This window comes from Arabidopsis lyrata (assembly GCF_000004255.2).
Source record: "Arabidopsis lyrata subsp. lyrata unplaced genomic scaffold ARALYscaffold_3, whole genome shotgun sequence".
In the NCBI taxonomy this organism is placed as follows: Eukaryota; Viridiplantae; Streptophyta; class Magnoliopsida; order Brassicales; family Brassicaceae; genus Arabidopsis; species Arabidopsis lyrata.
In genome coordinates, this window is record NW_003302553.1 from 14,509,140 (window position 1) to 14,532,861 (window position 23,722).

Here is a 23,722-nt window from a genome sequence, read left to right on the forward strand (position 1 = left end):
GGTAAATCTTTTAAGACTTTTGTAAATCTTTTTTAAAACCCTTATAAAATCTTTTTAAAACCATAGTAAACCCTTGCAAATCCTATAAAAATATTTTTAAAATCTTTTAAAACCCTTTTGAACCTTAAACTCTTTAAAAATCCTTATAAATCAATTAAAATCCTTAAAACCCTTATAAATCATTTTAAAACCTTTTGAAAACACTTGTAAATCCTTTTAAAACCCTTTAAAAACTCTTGTAAATCTTTAAAAGCCTTTGTAAACCCTTTAAAACCTTTTAAAACTCCTTATAAAATCCTTTTAAAACCCTTGTAAATCCTTTTAAATACTTTTAAAATCCCTTAAAAGCACTTATAAACCTTTTTTTAAAACCCTTTCAAAACACTTATAAATTCTTTAAAAACCCTTTTCAAATCCTTGTAAATCTTTTAAAACCCTTGTAAACCCTTTTAAAACCATAATAAAATCCTTTTAAAACCTTTGTAAATATTTTTAAGTCCTTTAAAATCCTTGAAAAGCACTTATAAACCATTTAAAAACCCTTTCAAAACATTTGTAAATCATTTTAATACCCTTTCAAAACCCGTGTAAATCTTTTAAAACCTTTGTAATTCCTTTTAAATCCTTGTAAACCCTTATAAAATCCTTGTATTTTTTTGGCGGGAAAAGTTTTTTGTCGGAATTTTTTTTTGGCGGGAAATTTTTTTCGGAAATATTTTTGGCGGAAAATTCAATTTTTGAAAAGGGATATCAAAGAAAGGGTATTTCTAACAATTTCTAATAAATTAATAATGTTGAGACCGTAAAATTCTATTAATTTACAGTGATATAAATTTATCAATAAATTAATAAATATTAATTTATAGGGAGATTTTATTAATTTCGTAACTTTTTTTATTTTCTTTAAAATATAGATTTCTTTCATTATATAAAATATCTTTGTAGAACCAATTACAATAAAAAAACAATTATCATGTCTAGAAACAATACCGAAAGTTTTTGATACATTAAAAATATTAGAATTAAATTCAAACAAGAACTAATGCGAATTTCAGCAAAAAAAAAAACAATACTAGAATTATATTTCTTTGAAGTTTCTTACATAATATATATATATATATATAATTGATATATTTATACAATTATTAATTTCTGATATTGATGGGAACATATGTTTACATAGGATTTTTAAAACAATTATTATCTTATTAATTTATCGATTTGTGTCACTTTTTACACTGGTCCCAACTCGGAACCGGAAGAATTTATTAATTATACAGATTATTAATTTATCGAGTATTAATTTATATAAGTTTTAGTGTAATTGATAAAATAATAATTTTTGGGGCTTTTGCAAAAATGCCACTTTTTCAATGCCACATTTCAAAAATACCTCATTTTTAAAACCTTATAAAAAATGCTCTTAAAAATATAAGATTTACCCAAATATGTATGTAATATTATTAAAACATACACAAACTACATTTTTATGTATCTAAAATCTTATAAATACTTTATAAATACCTTATAAATGCATTTTAAATACCTTTAAAAACCTTTAAAATATCTTGTAAAACCTTTGAAAAAACCTTAAAAATCCTTTAAAACTTGTAAAACCTTTAAAAACACCTTATAAAACCTTATAAATATTTGGATCGAGTCTTCAAGTAGTAGTTACAATCCATAAGTACCTTATAAACCTAATAAAACTTTATAAAAATTTCAGATTTAAAAAGGAGCATTTTTGAAAATGGAAATCTAAAAGGGGCATTTTGAAAAAGGGGCACACCAAAAGGGGTATTTTTAACAATTTCCCTAGATTTTTTCTGCATATAATGTAATTCACATTATTGAAATTACTCAATCTATGAACAAAAAATATGTGTACAATGTCCGAAATTGCTTAAAAAATTAGGCAATGCTTCAGACTCATACTATAAAAAGGACCAAAATAATTCTGAATACAAATGAGCAGGAACCTTGATTTATCAAGTGTCCAAAATTAAAATTGTTATCCGGTTTACTCCGGTTCTTTATTTTAAAGAATATATAACTTTTAAAAAGCTTCAAAATATTTAAATATTTAAACTTTATTAAAATTTTAATATTATTAATATTAAAACTTTTTATAAAGTTAAAATTTATAAAAAATTTTAAATATTTAAAAAACTAAAACTTTTATGAAGTTTCAAATATTTTAAATATTTGAACCTTATAAGAATTTATAAGAAGTTTAAACATTATAAATATTTAAGCTTTATAAAACGTTTAGGGTATTTATAATATTTAAGTTCTATAAAAAGTTTATAATATTTGAACTCTATAACAATTACAAAAATATATATATATATATATATATTATGAGAATCGTTTAAAACAAACTTTTAAATTAACTCTAATTATATGTTTTTTAGATAAAATATTATTAAAAAGAAAAATAACTAAATGCTGTTTAATTTTACGGGACGAGATTATTTGGTGGGACATGTTTGAGTCGATATTAATACGGAATGGTATACCACGAGCGAATCCTAGAATTAAAAAAATAAAATAAAATTATAATTATATAATCTTAAACACTAAACAAACCAAACAATATTAACAAAACAAATATAATTTAAAATTTAAAATTTTTAATTTAGAAAAATCGTTCCGCAATGTACGGTAGGATAAAAATTTTTGATACTAAATAATATCAAATTATCATAATAGTCCATGATTATAAATGCTTACCAATATGAACACGTTATCATTTCTACACCCAAATCTTCTAAGTATATCAATACAATTTAACACATTTAAGTAACATGACGGAGAAAAAAAAAAAACACATTTAAGTAACAAATACAACAACTCAAAAACAATATTTATATATTAATACCATTATTACAATTTTATATATCCATTACTAAATACATTCCTTTGAAACTTAGAGATATAAACATGCTTTATTTGTATTATTGTAGAACGTTTGAATCATTTGATATCCTATATACTAAAGGTCAAATGATATAATCTAACGTTTTTTGAATTATAGTCTACACAAATCTAATTTTTAAAATACTTTAAATTAGAAATACAAATGTTTAAGACTAAAATTGGATCTCTGTTATTAAAATAAGTCATCAAGACTAAAAACACATACATTATAACCTTCTATACTATTAAAAAATGGAATACATTTTAAAACTCAAACACTATACTAACATCAACATACATTATAGAATTATACTCAAATACTACAATAAAATCATTATTTGATAAATTCATATATTCTAACAAATAACAATTTAAGAAACATAGGACCCGGACGAAGCACGGATTATCAATCTAATTAATACTATATCACTTCTACACCTACAAATCTTTTAAGTATATCAATACAAATTAACACATTAAGGTAACAAATATAACAACAATTATCATGAAACAAAATTTAAATCCTAAAACGACAACTAAATTGAAACGGAGGGAGTATAACATAATATTCAATGGTTTTCTTAATCTGTGTAAAAAACTTTAAACGATAACTAAAACGAAACAGAAAGAGTATAATTCTGTGATGCGGTGTACTGCGGATTAAATCCTAATTTTTTTACAAAACAATTATATAATTTATAATGAACATCTCAATTAAAAGGGATTTATCATTTATCAGACAAACAAATAAAAAAAATATGTTTCCTGCCGGTAAAATTTGTCTCCATTCGACTTCTGATCAAAATTTCATATTTTTCTTTTGACATAAATCTCAGATCGAGTTTATTAGTTTGATCGGAGAAATTTCACAAATTAAGCGTCGGAGATGTCAACGGAGAGACGTTCTTCGTCAAATCCGATGACCAACGAAGAGAACGCTATGTATTTCCTTTTGCTTATTTACTCTCTTCTTTAAATCAATATTTCGATTTGGGTTTGTGATTACCTTTCATTTTCATGCAAATCTGTATTAAAAACGCTTCCTTTATTCAGTTTCCTGCTATGAACCAAAAAAGTTTACATTTTTACCAATGTAATTTGATTTTACTTGTGTTATTGTAGGTTCCTTGACATATTGCATGAAGCACCATTATTTGGTCACAGGAAATCTAGAAGTCTTGTTGGAAGTTACCTCTATATCGTTCTATTGGCAAGTTATTCCATTCTTTTGATTAAGTTCATATGCATTTTAATGTTGCCTTTGATAGTTTTTGCCTTTTACATTAGGCAGGTTATGCTATTTTAGCTGCAGGAGCTCCTTTGATATTTCACCGAGTCGAACAGTTGACTCCTTCGTTGCTCTGCTGCTGCGATGTTGCGCTTTTGGTTGTCACAGGTTTTGAACTTTTCTCCTAGATTTGGTTTTACTAGTGTTTAAAGCTATGGAGAACACATGAGTGATTGTGCTCTTTCACACTTAACATTTAATATATGTTTCTATATTCATACGCACACATGTAGTACTATATATATTGATCTGTCTCGCCCTCTCATTAGCCCCTGTTATTCATTAGTTGCATACCTGTATAACCAGTTTTCATTACGGACTCATATTCTGTTGTTAGTTGGCTTGGCTCTATATTCCTATAAGTTAATTTCCATGTGGCCTATCCCAGGTATCTTTCAACAATACTTTGTTTATCAAGTCCAGAAAATACGTCTCCAGGTACAAAAACTCGATAGCTTAAGTGTTTACTACTTTCTTGGTTTTAAAGATTAGATTTAGGTATGAGGTGTTAATTTCTTCTACTAGTGTTTTCGACTTCCTTGCACACTGTGGCATTTACTATAGTAATAGACTGATTAATATGAGAATTGTCTGCAGGGTTATTACAGTTTCAGTCAAAAGTTGAAGCATGTTGTTCGTCTGCCATTTGCAATCGCTGCATATGGTATTTTACCATCCAAGTGCTTTTTCTTGTTCTTTTTGCTTCTACTATTGATTCTACTATTGAAGATGTATGTCAGTTATGTTATTTCATGAGAATGAACATATGACTGGCTTCACATTTTGTTTCTATAATTGGGACCAAACACTTGTTAATTGAAACAGAAGCAAATATAAAACCAAGCAAGGTGTTTCGTCATTACTGACCTCGTCTCCAAGTTGTTTTGAGGCCACATGTTATTTCCTTCATGATTAATTCAATACCTTTGATATATTACCAGGGACAGCTGCAATGCTTCTTGTGATAGTGTGGAGGCCTCAATTCCACATTCTTTCTATTTCTTCTTTACAACGGTTGGTAGTTCATTGTTCGCACGTTGAGTATCTTAGTGAAACTTACCTTGATTGCATTGTTAATAAATTTTGAAAAAGTGATATCTAAAAAATATTACACTTTGCAGATTGCAGCTTATTAACTATTGACAATTTTCTATAAATTCCACAATAGAACTATGAAACAAGAGCAGCTCTTGATAGGTTGGAGGAAAACTATTTTTAACCATGATTATATATGATCTGCAGGATCATCATGTTGGTTGAAGCAGTGTGCGCTGGCTTCTTCATGGGTTTATACATCGGTGAGTGGCTTATTCTTCTATATCGTCGCCAATTTTTCATAATCCAGAATGTTACAGAGTCAATCTTGACGTAACCTTATTATGTAAAAGTTAACTGTGTGTTGCCTAAAATCAAAACACTGAATGACAATGCTTACAATTGGTTAGTAAGGAAAAAAACCACTGGACTGAATGTTAAATGTTAATGTAGAACTAAATTCTAAACCGATAGTTTTACCGAAGTACTAAGTGGTGCTTTGTATATTGATAAATGCTGTGTGATTTCAGGTTATGTGCACCAATACAATTCCGTTAATTCCCGGCCAGATGTCTTGAAGTCATTATATTCTCCTCTTCAGCCGTCAAGTTCTATGGAAGGTTTGAGGTACTGAATGTCCTTAATGTATCTGATTTTATAAATTTATGCTGGTTCAGAAAATAATGCACAAGTTTTCTTCTTTTTCTTTGTTTGGTATGAAAGGTATTATGAAGGCCGGCTTTCTGATCAACAAACGGCTTTGTTACAATATCAGCGCGAAAATCTCCATTTTCTAAGCGAGGAGGTAAGTGATGCTAAAGATACAAACACTCTTCTTAAAACATTTTCCATCAACGTTGGCCGTTGCTTGATTTTCTTTGGCCTTTACTGTTTTCTGAGCCACTATATTATCTTTAGTAACTTTGTATTTGTTATTTGTGTTTTTCAAGATTCTGTCCTTGCAAGAGAAACTTAGCAAATATGAACAATCTGATGATGGAAGCACACCTCAGGTGAGGATTTGTTCTGGTTTCCTTTATAATATCAAATAGCTGAATACATGATTGGTTCATTTAAATGTATAATAATGCTTGATAGGTTGATCTCGCACATCTTTTAGCTGCTCGAGATCAAGAGCTAAGGACACTTTCAGCTGAGGTAATACATTATTCTGAAGCTCCATCTCTATTATATTATGAAACAAAAACTCTATAAATGAGTAAATCTCAACAATACAACGTTTTTCCTTGCAGATGAATCAGCTTCAGTCTGAGCTACGGCTTGCTCGTTCTTTGATAGCGGAGAGAGATGCAGAGGTGCAGCGTGTCAACAGTACCAACAATCAGGTTTTTCACAAACCGGCATTGTAGGAAAAAATCTTAAGATTTTAGTCAAGATTCTAAGTAATCTTGTTTGTGGTGGTGCAGTATATTGAAGAAAACGAAAGGCTACGTGCAATCTTGAGCGAATGGAGCATGCGGGCAGCAAATGTAATCTTAAGAAACAAAGCTTTGATCATTAGTAGTAGTAGACAAGTTAGATAAACTGAATCAGTTTTTGTTTATAATATCAGCTTGAGAGAGCTTTGGAAGTAGAGCGGATGTCGAACTCAGAACTACAGAAGGAAGTAGCCGGCGGACGTAGAAAGCAGATGCTTGAGACAACAACATCTGAGCAACCTTAATTGTAAAATGGGAAACAATGCTTATAGGTTTTTAACATATCTCAGGAGTTTGATGGTGTTAACTAAAAAGATCATGGAATCTCTCTACTGAAAAAAGTTTGTGTAGTGAAAAGCTTGAAATAGCTTTGTTTTGGTTGGGATCTGCAGCAGCAAAAGAGCTCTTACTTGTATACAATCCTCTCTTTTTTTTTGGTCAAAATTGTTAAATTTGATAAAATGAGATGATTATGTTCCTATATTTTGGACGAAAATGAATAAAGATTGACTTGTTCAAATCTCTGGTTATCTGTAAACCGGGATGAAAATCAACTTGTACCGTACCAGAACCGAACCGGTTATTTATGAGTTGGGTTTAAAGACAAAATCCTCAAATCACTGTTTGTTTTGTTGGGATAAAGTTGAGCGGTGGATTTTGTATGGAGCCGCCGAGTTCGAGACCGGAGGAACCTCCGTCATGGGAGGACCTTTACAAAATCAATCTAATGCCGTCGGAGTTATTCCTTAAGTTCCGCAAAGAGCTTCAAGGCCTTCGTGTCGGCGTCAATCTTGAGGTCCTTCCTTCTCTCTCTGTCTTTCGCATCTATGTTCAACAAAACTTTGAATTTCTTCTTACATGGGCTTCAAGTTGTAAAGTTTGAAACTTTTGAGGATTATGGATTTGAATGTCGGAGCTAAGTGTTCGGTTTATTAGGCATAAGTTACATCTATTGATGCATTAACTTTTGCATCCAAAGAGACTTGTTTTGTGTTGTTGATTGAGTCATGAGATGTTATCACTGTCTTTTTTTCGACTGTGCTGTTATGTAACGAACCCGAGAATGATTACTACGCAAAGCTTGTCTTGAAGTTATAAAGTTTGGAACTTTATGGATAATGGATTTGAGTGTGGACTGTGAAGCTAAGTATAGATGGTTTGTCTATTCATGCATTCTTGCTTATGTTCTTGTGCTTTTTGAGCCATGAGATGTGTCATCATTGTCACATTTTTTTTGAATTTTCCAGTTATGTAACGAACCCACAAATGATTACATTGCAAAGCTTGTTTTGAAGTTGTAAAGTTTGAAAATTTATGGATTATGGATTTGAGTGTTGGAGCTAATTATTTGGTTTTATTAGAGATGGTTCATCTATTGATGCACTCGCATATTTTTTGTGCTGTTTGAGCTATGAGATGTCTCATCATTATCTTGTTTTGGACTTGTACAGTTATATAACGAACCCACGAATGATTACCATGCGAAGCTTGTTTTGAAGCCTCTATGTCCAGAAAGGAAGTGGAAGTTTATATATGAGCCGCTACACCAAGAAGTTCGTGTTCAATCAAAGAAGATTCCTGTCACCAGATTTCTAAACCTCCAGGTTTTTTGTTGTATGCCTATGCCATCTCTTGTGTCTCTATGTGGAACCTTTTTATACATATGTTGTAATCTCATCATCTGCAGGTTGGTGTTGGACATAATTTTCAAATGAATGCAATTGGTTGGAAATGGAAGCTTACTTCATGTTTGGGTGGAGATGGTGTGTCTCGGATTCGAAACAAAACTACTCTTGGTCTTAGTCCTGGTATTGATTTCCGGTTTGGATGGAGAGCTGACTTTGTACTCCCAGAGGTTACTGGGCAAGTCACAAACTTTCATGTATTCAGTATATTCAAAACAAACACTATGGCCTTCTGTTTTGGTCACAATGCTTAGCTGATGAATGAAACAGGGCCCTTGGTACTGAAGAACCGTTATTCAACATGAGCTCCGGGCGTTTAGAGGCATCACTAGACAGAGTAGAGGCCATTGTAACCCATTCAGATTATCTTTAGCCAATCCGTAAGTGTAGATCTTATGTGGTTTCTTTCAAACTAGTTACTCGATCTGACAAATTGTTAGCGTAACTCTTTTTTTTTTTTGTTACATTCAGGTACTCCTCGTGTTGGGCATACTTGAAAGAACATACATTGCGCAAACGAGGACGAGATCTTGACAATATCAGAAGGCAAACATGTGAAAGCACAAGCACTTTGGTGTTTACAATCAAAACCTAAGAATATCCATAAGATTTTGCTTTAAAGATATGCTGAAAGCACAAGCACTTGTGGGTAGTTTCATGTCAGTTATACGATTTGGTAATCACTAGTTTGATAGACGTTCATGCAATGGATCTAAAGAAATGTATAATCGTTGGATCTTTGATAAAAGTTAGGTAGATATATGAGTTTGTCTAAACAAAATAAATCCTTGGGTTTGCAGGTTTGTAGATGGTTCCTAAAGGATCAAATGTATTTTACTTAGAGAAATGGAATTAAATTGCAATGAAAGTAAGGTAAATTAGATGTTTGAGAGTGAATCTTATTTCTTATAGTATAAAATAATTTATGGGAATATATAAAACTCAGTGTAGCTAAATACTAAACTTATATTAACATGTAACTAGATCCTGATCCGCACGTACGTGTGGGGTTTCATTTTTTAAAAGAATTTCTAACAAATTTTAATTTAATATAGATTATTTTGTTGTCTTTATTATATATATTTTAGTGTATTAGATCTGGATCCACACGTACGTTTAGAGATATTATTCTAAAAATTGTTATATAGATTTTAAAACTATAAAATATTTTGTTGTGTTAGTGAACTTCGTAATAGTATAGATATTATAAAGTTAGAGTAATGAATGAAATTCAGTTTCGTTAGTGCATAATTATATTTTAAGATCCGAACTAATTTAGTTGTAAAAGTTAAGTGATGTTACGTTCTTATTTTCTAAACTAATCAAAACATTTCTAATAGTTTGATTACAGATGTTAAATAGTATATGGATTCGGTTTTAGTTTGGGTTATTTTATGTATATTAGCTAGGCGTAACTATTTTGGAACGGGAAACGTATCTCGTCCTGTATATGTCATAAATTTTTTGTCCCATAACCTGTCATGTATACGTGAAATAAAAATAATATGGTCCGTATCCGTCATAAATAGAATATGTGTAACTGAAAACGTACGTACAAGGTTATGTGTAAACAAATTTATTTTATACAGTGCTCATAAGCCGAACTCTTACCAGTTGGGTATTTAGTTTGATTTTTAATTTATGTTCTCCTCCCATCCCGTCTCGTAATTCCTATTCCCATTTCATTCCATTAAAATCATGTTCCAAATTCTTGTTTGCTTACCTTTAAATTCCATACAATATATATTGTGAGTTATGCGGATTAATATGTATGCTGTTAAAGTTACAAATATATTTTAACAAATTTATTAGTGTTTCTTTCTTTGCTAATTTTTTCATATTTTTCTTTTCATTGTTTAATGATATTTAATTCGATTTTTTGGACTAAAAATAAAAATTTGAGATACATCTATAAAAGGGATATACTATTGCTGCATAATTTGTTCTGAATGAAAAATATATAATTAGTTCACATTATTTTGAAAACTGTGTGCAATATATTATGGATTTATTTAAAGAAGATCCGGTTGAAAAAGAAAAATAAGACACAAAATATTTCGAAATTAATATGTACAATCTATTGTTTAGATATTTCTGAAATTTACTCTAAACGAATGTCATAATGATAATTACTTTAAATTTATCATTATTTGAGTTTATTTCATAGTAAATATAAATATTTGTTAATATCTAATATCGTTTTTTAGAAATTGTGAAGTAAAATTTTGTTTTCTATTTCAAAATTTGTAAAAATCTATATATACATTTTTGGAGTACACTTAGCAAATAAATCCTAGAGTTTCTAAGCTAAGTATTTACAAAGAATGTCATTGGCATTTATTATTTACTTTTACAAAATTTAAATAAAAGATATTAACTAAACAATATCTTGCCTAATTTGTTTCTAAAAATCTCTATACAATCTTTCCATATATCTTCAAAAAACTTTTATAGCAAATATTTATATTAACATTTTGCATAGTAATAAAAATACTAATTTATAATAATCAAAATATTCACATAGAAAAATCATATACACATATAAGAAAAAAAAACTATATCTGTCATCATTTAAGCCGTTGCTTTATTTAAATAAAATAAAAACACAAAAACGTGAAATCATATATTTTATATGATAAATTTAAAATACATGTTAGTAGTATAAATTTAAAATCATTCAAAGAACGGTATACCACGGGTGAGATCCTAAAATTATTGGATTTTATTACAATAATAATTTATTTCTTGGATTTTATAACACTTAGCTAACAGGATAATAGACGGGTTTGGATCGATATTAATAAATAACTGTATATCACGGATGAAAACCTAAAATTAACAATCAAAATACAATTATACAATCTTAAACACAAAACAAAAGAAAAAATATTAACAAAACAAATACAACTTAAAAATTTTAGTTATAAAAAACCCGACCCACGGTATACTTCGGAGTCAAATATTCAAAATTTTAAAATCCACCATACATCGTTACTTAAAAAAAATGTATGTTTTCGTATCTATACTTTAAAAATTGAAACCTAAACAATAGTAATCATACACTAAATAATACATAGATAGATATCTATATTTAAAAATACAAATTAATATGATATATCTTCAGTTAAACTTAAAAAAATAACATTATATATATTTTTTTTAAATATAGTCCCGCGGTGTACCGCGGGTTAAATTCTAATCTATATATACATTTTTGGAACACTTTTAGCAAATAAATCCTGGGGTTGGGAAGTATTTACGGATGAATGCTACTTAATTCTCTTCAAATGGCTGCTACTTTTGCATTTTTCCGAGATGTTTCAACCCTACAATCTTCTCCGATGAAGTGGTGAGAAACAATTACGTCAGTTGTGCTACGTTAGTTGCTTGAACGACGATGATTCAAGACAATTAGATCTGATATGTGGTAAAGCTAAGTTGGTTTTTGTAAGTGATATTAGAGAGAGAATGGACGAGATTTTTTCTCCGGTGGATGAAAAACCATTCTCATCAAGTAAAAGATGGTAATGAGCCGGTCTTGAAGTTCCCTGAGGCATAAATTTGGTGATGGGACAAAGAAAAGTGGAAAGAAGGAAAGAAAGAGAGAAGAAGGGAACAAACGGTGCCATTGACGGTGTAGCCACCAAGGAGCAAAAACTTGACAATCCAAGACACTATATAGCGAGAGCTCCGGTGACGCAAGCCACCTTCACTATTAAAATGATAAATAATGTCATAGTTATGGTTACATACAGTTCGATACTCTAATTTTAAATTTGCATTCAAAGATGGGTAAATATAATTACGCAGAGAAACTGGAAAATTTATAACTTTGAAATAAACAATTACCTTTGCTTTTAGTACCTCGATTCCCACTTTCATCGATGAGAGATTCTTCTACTACTCCCTAATTAAGGACAAATATTCAATTTCATAAGTATGAACAATTATTAGCTAATACTCATCGATTAAAGATTCAGTTGTAGAAGAAGGAAAATAGTCTAATACCTGGAGATCTATATTTCATCACCGTCTCAAAGAAGGAACTTATTAGGAAGATGCAATTGAATCGATGCTTTAAGAAATGGTAGGTGTAATTGGATGCAAATTTCTGAATCGATTCTCTGTGTTTAACGAGATCAACCGATTCTGTTAAAGATTTGATTCCAAAGTTTTTGGATGATATAAATCATAATTTGAAGAATTGCTAGAAGGTCTGATTTTTTTTACCGACAATAAAAGAATAATACACTAACCAACCATATATCTCTAAATTATTCTACAAAACAGAATAATTTTAGAATTTTATATTTTATCCAATAACAAATTTAATATTATAAAATAAACACATTTTAATTTATTAACTATAAGTATAAAACATAAGAAAAAAACATGTGTTTCGTACCACGGGTTCAAACAAAATGATAAATTAGTTAGACAAATTATAAATAATTGAAAATTTAAAAACCAAATATACTGATAATTATTATCTAAAATACAATAACTAAAAGTTTGTCATACGGTGTACTGTCGGTTAAAATTCCGTGATTTTGATGGGTCAAGTAAAAATTTTAAACTATAAATATATAGCCATATAAATCCAAATAATACTACTTTAACTATAAAAGCTACATTTTATTAAAAAGGGGCTTTTGCAAAAATGCCACTTTTCAAAAATACCCATTTTTTTAAAACCTTATAAAAAATGCTCTTAAAAATATAAGATTTACCCAAATATGTATGTAACATTATTAAAAAATACACAAACTACATTTCTATGTATCTAAAATCTTATAAATACTTTATAAATGCATTTTAAATACCTTTAAAATATCTTGTAAAACCTTTGAAAAACTTTAAAAATCCTTTAAAATAACTTGTAAAACCTTTAAAAACACCTTATAAAACCTTATAAATACTTGGATCGAGTCTTCAAATAGTAGTTACAATCCATAAGTACCTTATAAACCTAATAAAACTTTATAAAAATTTCAGATTTAAAAAGGGGCATTTTTGAAAATGGACATCTAAAAGGGGCATTTTTGAAAAGAGGCACACCAAAAGGGGTATTTTTAACAATTTCCCTATTAAAAATCATACACGATCAATCGGTTTTATATATAAAATTTTTTACAAATTTTAAGCAATAATTTGTTTTTTTAAATATAGCCCTGCGGTGTACCGCGGGTTAAATCCTAGTATTTTAACAAAACTGAATCTTAAATATTTGTATTTAATTTTTTATGAAGTTTCAAATTCAATTTTAAAATCCTCCATTGATAAAACTTTTTAAACGATAGTGTTTTTAATTTTGAATTAAAATGATATTATTTTTCTTTTTATTTTTGATATAGAATAGTCTATTAGGATTGTTTTAGATAAAATCTTAGTTGGATATCTAATCTTAGTTTTTCAATTCTCATTGGTTAACAATTTTTTAGGAATTAATTTCAAAATTTCGTCCATAATTTATTGGAAACTAATAATTAATTAAAAGAATTTTACTATTTTTTCTTTAAATATATTAATTTTATGATTACTATTGTACCTTTAATAAATTTATGTAATATTATACCTTTCATAAAGTTATTTAATATCTAGTGATTCCCAATTAATAGTATAAATATTGAGGGAAATGGCCGAATTGGCCATGCGTTGGGACGAAGATGGTTGTGGATGTAGGATTCACACTCGATTGTCTTTAAGTATTTTTGTGGAGAAAAACTCTAAAATCAACAAATGAAAATAAGGATTTGAAAAGGAAAGTAACCAAGAAACTAAATAAAGCGAAAGAGCTTGGCAAGAATAAAATAGTAAAAAGCCTTGCAAAATTGTAAAAGAAAGAGTATGTTGTATTGCTTGATCGTAAGAGGGAAAAAGTTGTTCTCTCCCCAAACACATGCGTTTGAGGTTGTTTTTATAGAGAAAATATGATCAATGCGGTCATTTACTGCTCATAATCGCATTGATCCGCATTAATCATGTATGTTACAATTTGACCGAAACGGCTTGAATTTGAACTATCTTGGGCTTCGAGTGGATCTTCCAAACTCTTTCTTGTTGACTCCGAACTCCTGCGTCTTGACGCTGCCGTGAACCTCGAACAATATTCTCCTCGCTTCGGTCTTCTTTTATGCGAACAGTATGTTGAATAAGAGCGAACTCCGTACTGGTAAAGATCGAGCTCTTTATTAAACTGAATCGAACTCCCGACAGGTCGAGCTCGATCCTGGCAACGAAACATCTAGAAATCCAAGAGGATTATTATGTAATAATGACGTGGACAGATCCAAGTGGATCCTACCGAAGATGTGTGGGATCCGACCCCAACATTATTATGTAATAATGACTCGAGATCTTTAACATTCCGGAATTATTCCATGTTTTACGCTATTACGCCGATCTCGGATAATCAAATGATTTGATATCCCTGACAACCGTCATCATTAATTTTCTAATTTTATATTAATACCACGGGGAAAACCGTCCCACTTCCCAATATTCTCGAGGCGGTTTTCCGCTAAATAAGGTTAACTGGAACGACGGCTTTTACGGAAGCATACATTTACCCCTAAAGCTTTTACCAAACCAGAAAAAGAGAAACCTCTTAGTAAAAGATGTCTTCCCCAGCCGTCTATGTTTCGGAAAACGAAGATGACAGTCAAGGAATCCCTGTTCCCAGAGGGGATGAAGTCTTCACCCAAAGGGGAGACAAATTTGGTCCGCATTTCAGGTCTCAGTCGACCTCCGCTTCCCTTGGCGCTCTTCGCCGCCTTTGTAACATCCCCCAGGAAATTGAATTCTCTCTTCCTAGACCCAACGAGTCTCCGGAAGTGGTGCGAGAGGGTTACTGTTGTGCGTACGAAGTCTATTTCAAAGGTTGTGGTTTGTTTTTTCCCGTTCCGGAAGTTCTTCTTTTATACCTCCTCCACCTAGGGATTGCCTTTCCCCAAATGGCTCCCAACTTTCTTCGATACGTTCTGAGTACCCTGACTGTTTCGGCAGAAGCACGGTTTTCCCTCTCCACCAGCGAACTCTTAGGGCTATTTCGAGCCCGTGAATCCACAGTAGCGGGTATTTTCTCTATAAACCATATCCTTGATCGTAACCTGATCGACGGAATGCCCTCGAATGATGGGCCTTGGAGGAAATACTGGTTCTTTTTCCGAGTCAATCCCCATTCCGTTCAAGGTCTTTCTGGTCTTCTTCTCGCCAATTGGTCGGCTAAACTTGGTTAAAAATCCAACCTTTACTACTTTCCACTGTATTAAGTAAAAGAGATGGAATTCTTAACCCAATTCTTTGTTTCAGGGAACCAGACGATCCCCCGCCCAACCGTTGACTTTTTGTCCTTCTTTCGAATCGTTTCCGAGGGTGAAACAAATTGGAATTCCTTCACCCTTCAACGCATTCATAAAGCGGGGCTCGCCATTAAAGACGGTCAGACTCACCCCCTCGATCCTCCTCCCGAGGAGAAAGACGTCTCGAGCCTGAATGCCCGAGATAAAAGAAAGATGCAGGCTGAAATCAAGGCTCTTAATGATCAGCTATCCGAAATCGGGAGAAAGAAACGGATAGCTGCAATCTCCAGGATTAGTAACTTCCACAGGAAGACCCTCTTGGTTGATGACGGTTCATTAGAAGCAGCCCTGTCAGCCGCGGTGGATGCTCATGGAGCCGAGATTCTTAACAACCCTCCAGTTGCCACCGCAATTTGCCCTTCTGAACCAAGATGTGAGGGAGAAATAACCTCCTCTCCTTGTACAAAGAGGAAGGCTCCAGATTCCGATAATCTATCAAATGAGAGACTTAAAACCGTGAGATTAAGTTCTCCCCCACGAGTCTCTAGCCCTCTACGTTCTGTTTCTCCCTCTTCAGAACTTTTAAACTCCGAACTCCCTCTTCTGGGAGACAGAGTAATTTCAGAGGAAATAGATGAACCGAGATCGGAGGCTCCCCTATCTCAAGGACTGAGTGTTAGGACTCAAAATCCTTTACCCGCTTCGATTTCAGGTAAGTTTTTACTTAGAAAGCGAGCATTAGCAAAACTTGCCACAGATTGCATCTATTAATATGCTATTCTCCTCTGCTTCGCAGGCGGAGAAGAGATTGGAGACATCTTCCGAAGTTTCCAAACCAGGGAAGGGGCGTTCCTTCCTCCTTTTTCGGTTTGGAGGCCGGAAATCCGTCTGATGTTTGCCAATTGAGCTTGCTACGTATCCCATGTTCGGATCCTTTAGATTATGACAATCTCCCTTCCTTAGGTAAAAGCTTCTTGTCTAAACGACACATTTTTTTTTTTACTCCGAAGGCGTTTATGGAGACTAATGGAATGATCTTCCATTATGAGAACCTTCTTCATCAAGCGAAGAGAGAGACCGCAAAAGCTAAGAAAGAGGTTGATGATCTCAGATTAGCCAACCAATCCGAGCGACTTGAGCGGGAAAAAGCACTCGAGTCATCTAGAGCCAACGAGCAACGCATCAGAATTGCGAATGCTGAAAGAGATTCTGCGAGGTCTAATGCTCTTCGCTTGGAGGCTGAGCTAGAGGAGAATATGGCTTTGTTCGAAGAAGCAAATCAAGAGATCGAGCTTTTAACTAGGAACAGGGCTCGCGATATCGCTGAAGCCGAACATAATGCTCGAGAAGAGATGAGGGGATTCGGTAGGCAACTTATTCAATCTGTTACGAAGTTCATCAAGGACGAAGAGGTCTTGACTAAACTTCTAACAGATCGAGCTGAACTGAAGAGCAATCTAGACCTGATTAAGGAACTAGAGGCTGGGAGAGTTTCGTTCGAGAACGAGAGGAGCGAAGTTGCTGCCGAACTCGCTATGGTTGAGTTCGAGTTATCCTCAGCTTCCCATCCTACTCTCGATCTGAAAAAATTTTCTTTGGTATTTGGAGATTCCCCATCTCAATTCGAGGTAGGTGAAGGTTCTCGGCCACATGAGGATTCTCCAGAGGTGTAGGAACACTCTTTTTTTTTTTAAAAGAATGGTTTTGTTGAGTCCATGAGGATTATTCCGTTTGACGGAAATATTTTGTTCAATTAGTGTGACCGAACACAACCATGTACATGCTCTGGCATATGATTTGTTTTTTTTTAGCAAAAACGTTTGGACACGATTCTAGGTTTGCAAGTCCTAGCCCGCCAAAGAGGTTTTATGAATTGTGAGAGATGAGCTGATCAGTCTCACTTTCCTTTTTTAAAGAAAAAATCTTAATAAGTATTTTTCCTCGGTCTCTCGAAGGCGAGGATGGAGCTCGGCTTAAGTTTTCTTTTTATATCGAGGGATAAGATTTATAATTCATGAGAATTTTGTCATAAATACGACCAGGCAATGATTTTGATCGTTGCCCATGATGGCTTCGGAATCGCTGGGCCGTGTTTTAATTGGATCTGAAGTTTGCTCCAACAGGCCAACAATATATAATTATTTCTAGAAATTTGAACCCCTTTCTCCTTTAAAAGGGATTCCGAAAGATCACCATAGTTCATTATAAGAAAAAACTTGAAAAGATGCCGCTGTCTTCTTTCAGATCAAGCTCAAGAATAACAACTTCAAGTGGGAACCCATTGTTTGAGTCCGAAGACGGATTCTCTCCAAAGGGAGTTATTCACCCAACGTTTTTTCATTTCCGAACAGGGAAGGAAAGGGTCAAATGTTATGACTTCCTGGAAAAGGTTCCTTTTCTAACTCTTAGACTTCTCAGAAAACTATAACTTCCTTTCTTTGGTCATTTGACAAAATGTTCGTTTAAACAGATCGTCGGGAGACACAAAGCTTTATGTGATAAGAGACAAAGAATCGGAAGGAGGCGCCGTGCTCTTGATGAGCGCATAAAGAGGATGGAAAGAGAGATCCTTCGCTTGGAATCTGAACCGCACGAATGGGAGAGGAATGGTCTAGACATCGTGGCCATAATGCCTACTTGCCTCCGAAGATTCCTCCGCATGCTGGATAAATTTCATCGTTTATCCTTGGCGACCAGTGATGGGTCCTCTTTTGTTTCACGTTCCTCAGAGTTCCGGAGACTTCCGATGTTAAGAACAGAAGAAAAAGAGGAACCGGAGACGAAAATTGTTGATGACTTCTCCGGCCCTTTTGATTTATCTTCTGACGAGGGGCCATCCTCGGAAAGCTTTTCGGGATCTTCCACCTCGTTGGAGTCATTATCGGGCGAAGACTTTTGATCGAACACTTTCCTATTTATGTTTGTAAAATGTCACTGGTCTTGAAACCCAGCAACATTAATTACATTTCCCCTTTCGCTCAAAATTCGCCGATTTATTCAAATCTCATTTAATGCGTTTAATCTAGGAAATATAATTAGCAATTAACTCGATTACATTTGCCATGAAAATCGTAATTTCAGATTTGGGAAATCGTCAATTAATCCTCTTAAATGCAATCGAATAATTTTTTGAGTATAAAGTGGGTGTAGTCTGTCATTGAATTTCAACAACAATTCTACAAAAATGTTCAAGGGAGGTAACTCATCAGAGAATCCTTCAGACTTGTTCAAAGTGATGAGTGTTGATCCTTCGAGGACGTCGGACATCGAGCTTATAAAAGCAGGAGAGTCTGGCGAACCAAAAGATTCACAAATATTGAAGAAGGGAACTAGCATTCAGGTTCCGATTGTTTTAATCGAGAGATTGTTGCCTCAAGATCGTGTTAAGGCTGAGGAGTTTATCAATAAGGTATTTTCCATCCTAGTGATTAACTTCTTTTTGTTATTGCTAAACGTAGCGTTTTATTTTCTTCAGCTTATCACTCGGCATGACGAGCTCGAAGATGAGAAGAAAAAGATTAGGAATCGGATAATGGAGCTAGAGAAACGTCGCCTCGATATTTCTCGCGAGCTTCATCGCCTCGAAGCCCATCCTTCTGATTGGATCGAACTAGGACTTCAGGAGTACGGAAACATGCCAGGTTGCATTATGAGCATCGTTGACTTCGCTGGTCAAGGAGCGGAGTTGTTCCGTAATTCAAGACCCTTCTAGATCCGGTCTTAGCTTAGCAAGAAATATTTATTTATACATTGTTCGCAACGTATCTTTATATTCATGCTCGAATATTGAATTTATAAAAACAGGATTCCATGACTGGAATAATATTTTTATTTTTATGTTATAGCTGGACTCGTGACTAGCGAGCTGCCTACGTACTCAGAATAGGATCAAGCCAAATCGTAGTTCAAATGTGTTTACTTTAGCAATAGAAATTTTTCAAGTTGATTATGTTCCAAGACCTTTGAACGGGATTTCCATCAAGGTCTTGTAAACGGTATACACCGTTTCAGATTTTTTCAGTGATTTGATAAGGGCCTTCCCAGTTAATACCAAGTTTTCCAGCTCCTTCTTCTTTTGTATTATCGAACACTTGCCTTAAAACAAAGTCTCCTACCTTTAAAGGTCTGTTTTTCAACTTTGAGTTATAGTATCGAGCGGTCAACTGTTGATAATTCTGAAGTCAAATAAGGGATTGGTCTCGCCTTTCATCGATTGTACCGAGAACGTCTTCTAATAATTTAGAATTCGATTCCTCGTTAAGTGGAGCTTCGCTTCGGCGCAAACCTGGAACATTCAGCTCGGCTGGGACTACGGCTTCCATCCCATAAACTAATGAGAATAGAGTTTCACCCGTTGCTCGCCTCGGGGTTGTTCGATAAGCCCACAACACAGGTTGTAGTTTGTCATACCATCCACCTTTTCGAGCACTCAAGCGTTTTTTAAGATTGCTGAGAATGGTTTTACTGGAGTCTTCCGCTTGTCCATTTCCTTGAGGATACCTCGGCGTTGAGTAGCTAAGTTTTATTCCCCAAGCGGACAAAAATCTTCAAAATCATTTGAAATGAATTGAGGACCATTGCCCGTTACTATTTCGTAGGGAACTCCATAGCGACAAATAATGTGTTTCCAAAAGAATGTCTTTACTACGGAATCTTGTATGCTTATATAAGCTTCAGCTTCAATCCATTTGGAAAAATAGTCCGTTAGAACTAATAAGTATTGGACGCCTCGTGTTGAACGATGCATCGGACCGATTATATCCATCGGCCACCTCATGAAAGGGTATGGAGCGGATACATGTGATAGAATTTCAGATGGCTGGTGAATAAGAGGAGCGTGCATCTGACACTTTTTACACCGTTTGACGTAATCAATGCAGTCTGAAATCATAGTTGGCCAGAAATATCCTAACCATTTGATTTTGAAAGCCATTGCTCGTCCCGAATCCGAAGAATGACTACCACAAAGCCCTTCCTGGACCTCGCTTGTCACTATTTCAACTTTGGGTCCGAAAATACATAAAAGATAAGGATCACTGACGCCTCGCTTGTACAATGACTCTTTAATTATACAATACTAAGCGCTGATGATTTTTAATTTGCGAGCTTGCCATTTGTTAGATGGTAGTTCTCCATTAAGAATGAAATTTTTGATGGGTACCCTCCAGTCAGCCCCCCAATCATTAGCGGAAGTATTATCCTTGAGTATAAACTTCCTTGGTTTGGGTTCGGAAGGAATATCAGGATCTTCAATTGTCTCCTGAACCTCTACATCACCTGTAAGTGACTGTTCGGTTCGAGACGGTTCTTTAATGGGAACCTCTTGATGCTTTAACTTTCTTTTTGACTTTCTTTTAGGAAGTTCCAATGGTGGAGTAAGTTCGTCATCTTGAGACTTTATTCGTGATCTGGTGATGACAAGTGAACTATTTCCGGAACTTTGTTTTGGAGTTTCGATGTATTCGGCCGCCGAAATGTTATCGTTTTCTGTTTCTTCAACCAAAATACTTCGCGAAGAAATACATTCAACGGGGATAACTCGTTTGAGTTCAGGATCTGAGGTAGAAGCTAGGGCAGCTAAAGCGTCTGCCGAAGTGTTTTCTCCTCTAGGTATTCGAACTAATTCAAATTCTTTGAATTTTCCGGCTAATTTTTTGACAGCCGAAAGATAAGTTTCCATTCGAGGAGCCTTAGCTTCGTAATCTCCAGCGAACTGGTTTACAACTAGCTGAGAATCGCAATAAGCTATTATTTTTTCTGCTCCAATCGCAAGAGCAAGCCGAAGTCCTACTAAGAGAGCTTTGTATTCTGCTTCATTGTTCGAAGCTGGAAACATTAACCGAAATGATTGCTCGATTATTTCCTTTGTCGGAGTTTTGAGCCTAATGCCGATTCCGGATCCTTGTTTAGAAGAAGATCCATCTACATGTAATTTCCATGTAGATTCCGTTTCAACAAAGATTCCATCATCTAATGGTAGTTCGGTTAGAAAATTAGCCAGAACTTGTGCTTTTGCGCTAGTTCGACTTTTGTATTCTATATCGTACTCACTGAGTTCGATTGCCCATTTTGCTAACCTACCGGACTGACTTGGCCCGTGAAGAATTGAGCGAAGCGGATGGGAAGTTAGTACTTCTATAGGATGAGATTGGAAATAAGGTCTGAGTTTTCTAGCAGATATGACCACTGCTAAAGCTAATTTCTCCATCATGGTATATCTAGTTTCTGGACTAGTAAGAGATTTACTTATGTAGAAAATTGGCTTTTGCTCACCTCGGTCTTCTCGAACTAAAACCCCACTTACGGAATGGTTAGAAACTGAAATGTAGAGATAAAGTTTCTCATCTAATTCAGGTTTTGAGAGAATCGGCGGTGTTGTCAGATAAGTTTTGAGTTGACCAAATGCTGCTTCGCATTGATCATCCCACCGAAATTTTTTGTTCCCTTTCAAAATTTGATAAAAGGGGAGACATCTATCGGTAGACTTCGATATGAAACGATTTAATGCAGCAATTCTGCCTGTCAATCGTTGGACCTCCTTTATGTTTCTTGGCGAAGGCATAGTAAGGAAAGCGTTAATCTGATTAGGATTAGCTTCTATCACTCTTTCGTGACTATGTACCCCAGGAATTCTCCGGAAGGCACGCCAAAGGAACATTTAGCTGGATTTAATTTCATTCCGAACTCGTTTAAAATTTTGAAACATTGCTCGAGATGTGTGATGTGCTCGGATTTCTTAAGAGATTTCACGAGCCTATCATCAATATACACTTCCATCGTTTTGCCCAAATGTTCTGAAAACATTTTGTTAACTAAACGTTGGTATGTTGCACCGGCATTTTTTAGACCAAATGGCATAACTTTGTAACAGTAGATTCCTCTATCTGTTATGAAGGATGTTTTCTCTTCATCTTCGGGATTCATCATGATCTGATTATATCCAGAGAATGCATCCATAAATGTTAAGAGTTCGTTTTCGGCTGTTGACTCAACGAGCCGATCGATATGTGGGAGAGGAAAGCTATCTTTTGGGCAAGCTTTGTTAATGTCGGTGAAATCGACGCATACTCTCCACTTTCCATTTTTCTTTTTGACTACCACGGGGCTTGCTAACCAGTCCGGATATCTCACTTCTCTGATAGAACCAATTTTCAAAAGCTTATCAACTTCGTCATTGATCGCTTGAGCTCGGTCTGGACCAAGTTTTCTTCTTTTTTTGCTTTATTGGTTTAAAACTGGGATCGACGTTTAAATCATGGTTAATGATACTTTTGTCGATTCCAGGCATATCTTTCGCCGACCAGGCAAAAGTATGTTTATTTTCTTTTAGAAATGTTACCAACTGATCTTTGATTTCTGAATCTAAAGTAGTACCGATTTTTACTTTTCGATCTGGAAATTCGGAATCAATTTCAATTTCTGTGGTAACTTCACTCAAACTGAGACCACTTGGGTAACGTAAAGTGATTTCTTGCTTAGCGTTTATCATTAATTGCTATTTAAGCTTTAAATGATGTCCCATGAGGTAGCAAGATCGCGATGTTTCCTGATCTCCACGAATGGTTCCGATTCCTGCAGGAGTTGGAAATTTCACACACTGGTGATAAGTTGAAGGTATAGCCCTCATTTGGTAAATCCACGGAGTTCCGAGAATTATGTTGTAAGCGGCCGGACGGTCGAAAACAATAAATTCTACAATTTTAGGAACCCCTGCGGCGAGCACTGGTAGTTTTATGTTCCCCAGGGACATAGATGTGTCACTCGTGAAAGCTACTAATGGTGCCGGTGGACCGATAATGTCAGCCTTACTGATTCCCATTCTTTGCAAAGTGCTTAGAAATATGAGATCTACCGAGCTTCCAGTATCAATTAGACACCTAGTTACTTCGAAGTTCGCAACATCTAAAGTTATCACAAGAGCATCGTCATGAGGTCCTGTTAATCCTTGAGTGTCCAAATTATCGAAAGAGATAGAAGGTGTTTGTTCATTTGACTGGAAACCCATAGCGGTTTGAATTGCTGTTGATTTCTTGTGCCTTTTGATTGATCTGATCG

The 23,722-nt window shown here is 34.0% G+C and overlaps 3 protein-coding genes across 4 annotated transcripts; all 3 read left to right on the forward strand.

The window, feature by feature from the left end:
- Positions 1-3,669: 3,669 nt before the first annotated feature.
- Positions 3,670-7,162, forward strand: LOC9321878. Of its 2 annotated transcripts, XM_021032775.1 has the most exons (14): positions 3,670-3,861; positions 4,042-4,129; positions 4,207-4,315; positions 4,596-4,645; positions 4,805-4,871; positions 5,149-5,221; positions 5,450-5,505; positions 5,773-5,869; positions 5,966-6,047; positions 6,193-6,255; positions 6,341-6,400; positions 6,496-6,588; positions 6,670-6,732; positions 6,816-7,162. In XM_021032775.1, the coding sequence occupies exons 1-14, from the start codon at positions 3,806-3,808 to the stop codon at positions 6,924-6,926; spliced, it is 1,068 nt and encodes a 355-aa protein (XP_020888434.1). In that variant the 5' UTR covers positions 3,670-3,805; the 3' UTR covers positions 6,927-7,162. The 2 variants fall into 2 exon arrangements, with proteins under 2 accessions (XP_020888434.1, XP_020888435.1); XM_021032776.1 differs by lacking the exon at positions 5,149-5,221 and having other exon boundaries at positions 4,211-4,315.
- Positions 7,163-7,296: 134 nt separating this feature from the next.
- LOC9319792 lies at positions 7,297-9,244 on the forward strand. Its single transcript, XM_021032777.1, has 5 exons — positions 7,297-7,477; positions 8,133-8,285; positions 8,369-8,544; positions 8,637-8,746; positions 8,838-9,244. Exons 1-4 carry the CDS (start codon positions 7,343-7,345, stop codon positions 8,737-8,739), a joined length of 567 nt encoding a protein of 188 aa, XP_020888436.1. The 5' UTR covers positions 7,297-7,342; the 3' UTR covers positions 8,740-8,746; positions 8,838-9,244.
- A 5,739-nt stretch (positions 9,245-14,983) lies between these two features.
- On the forward strand, positions 14,984-17,340 carry LOC110230106 (uncharacterized protein At3g60930, chloroplastic-like). The gene is made up of 4 exons (XM_021032096.1): positions 14,984-15,599; positions 15,678-16,379; positions 16,464-16,534; positions 16,678-17,340. Exons 1-4 carry the CDS (start codon positions 14,984-14,986, stop codon positions 17,338-17,340), a joined length of 2,052 nt encoding a protein of 683 aa, XP_020887755.1.
- The last annotated feature ends 6,382 nt before the right edge of the window (positions 17,341-23,722 follow it).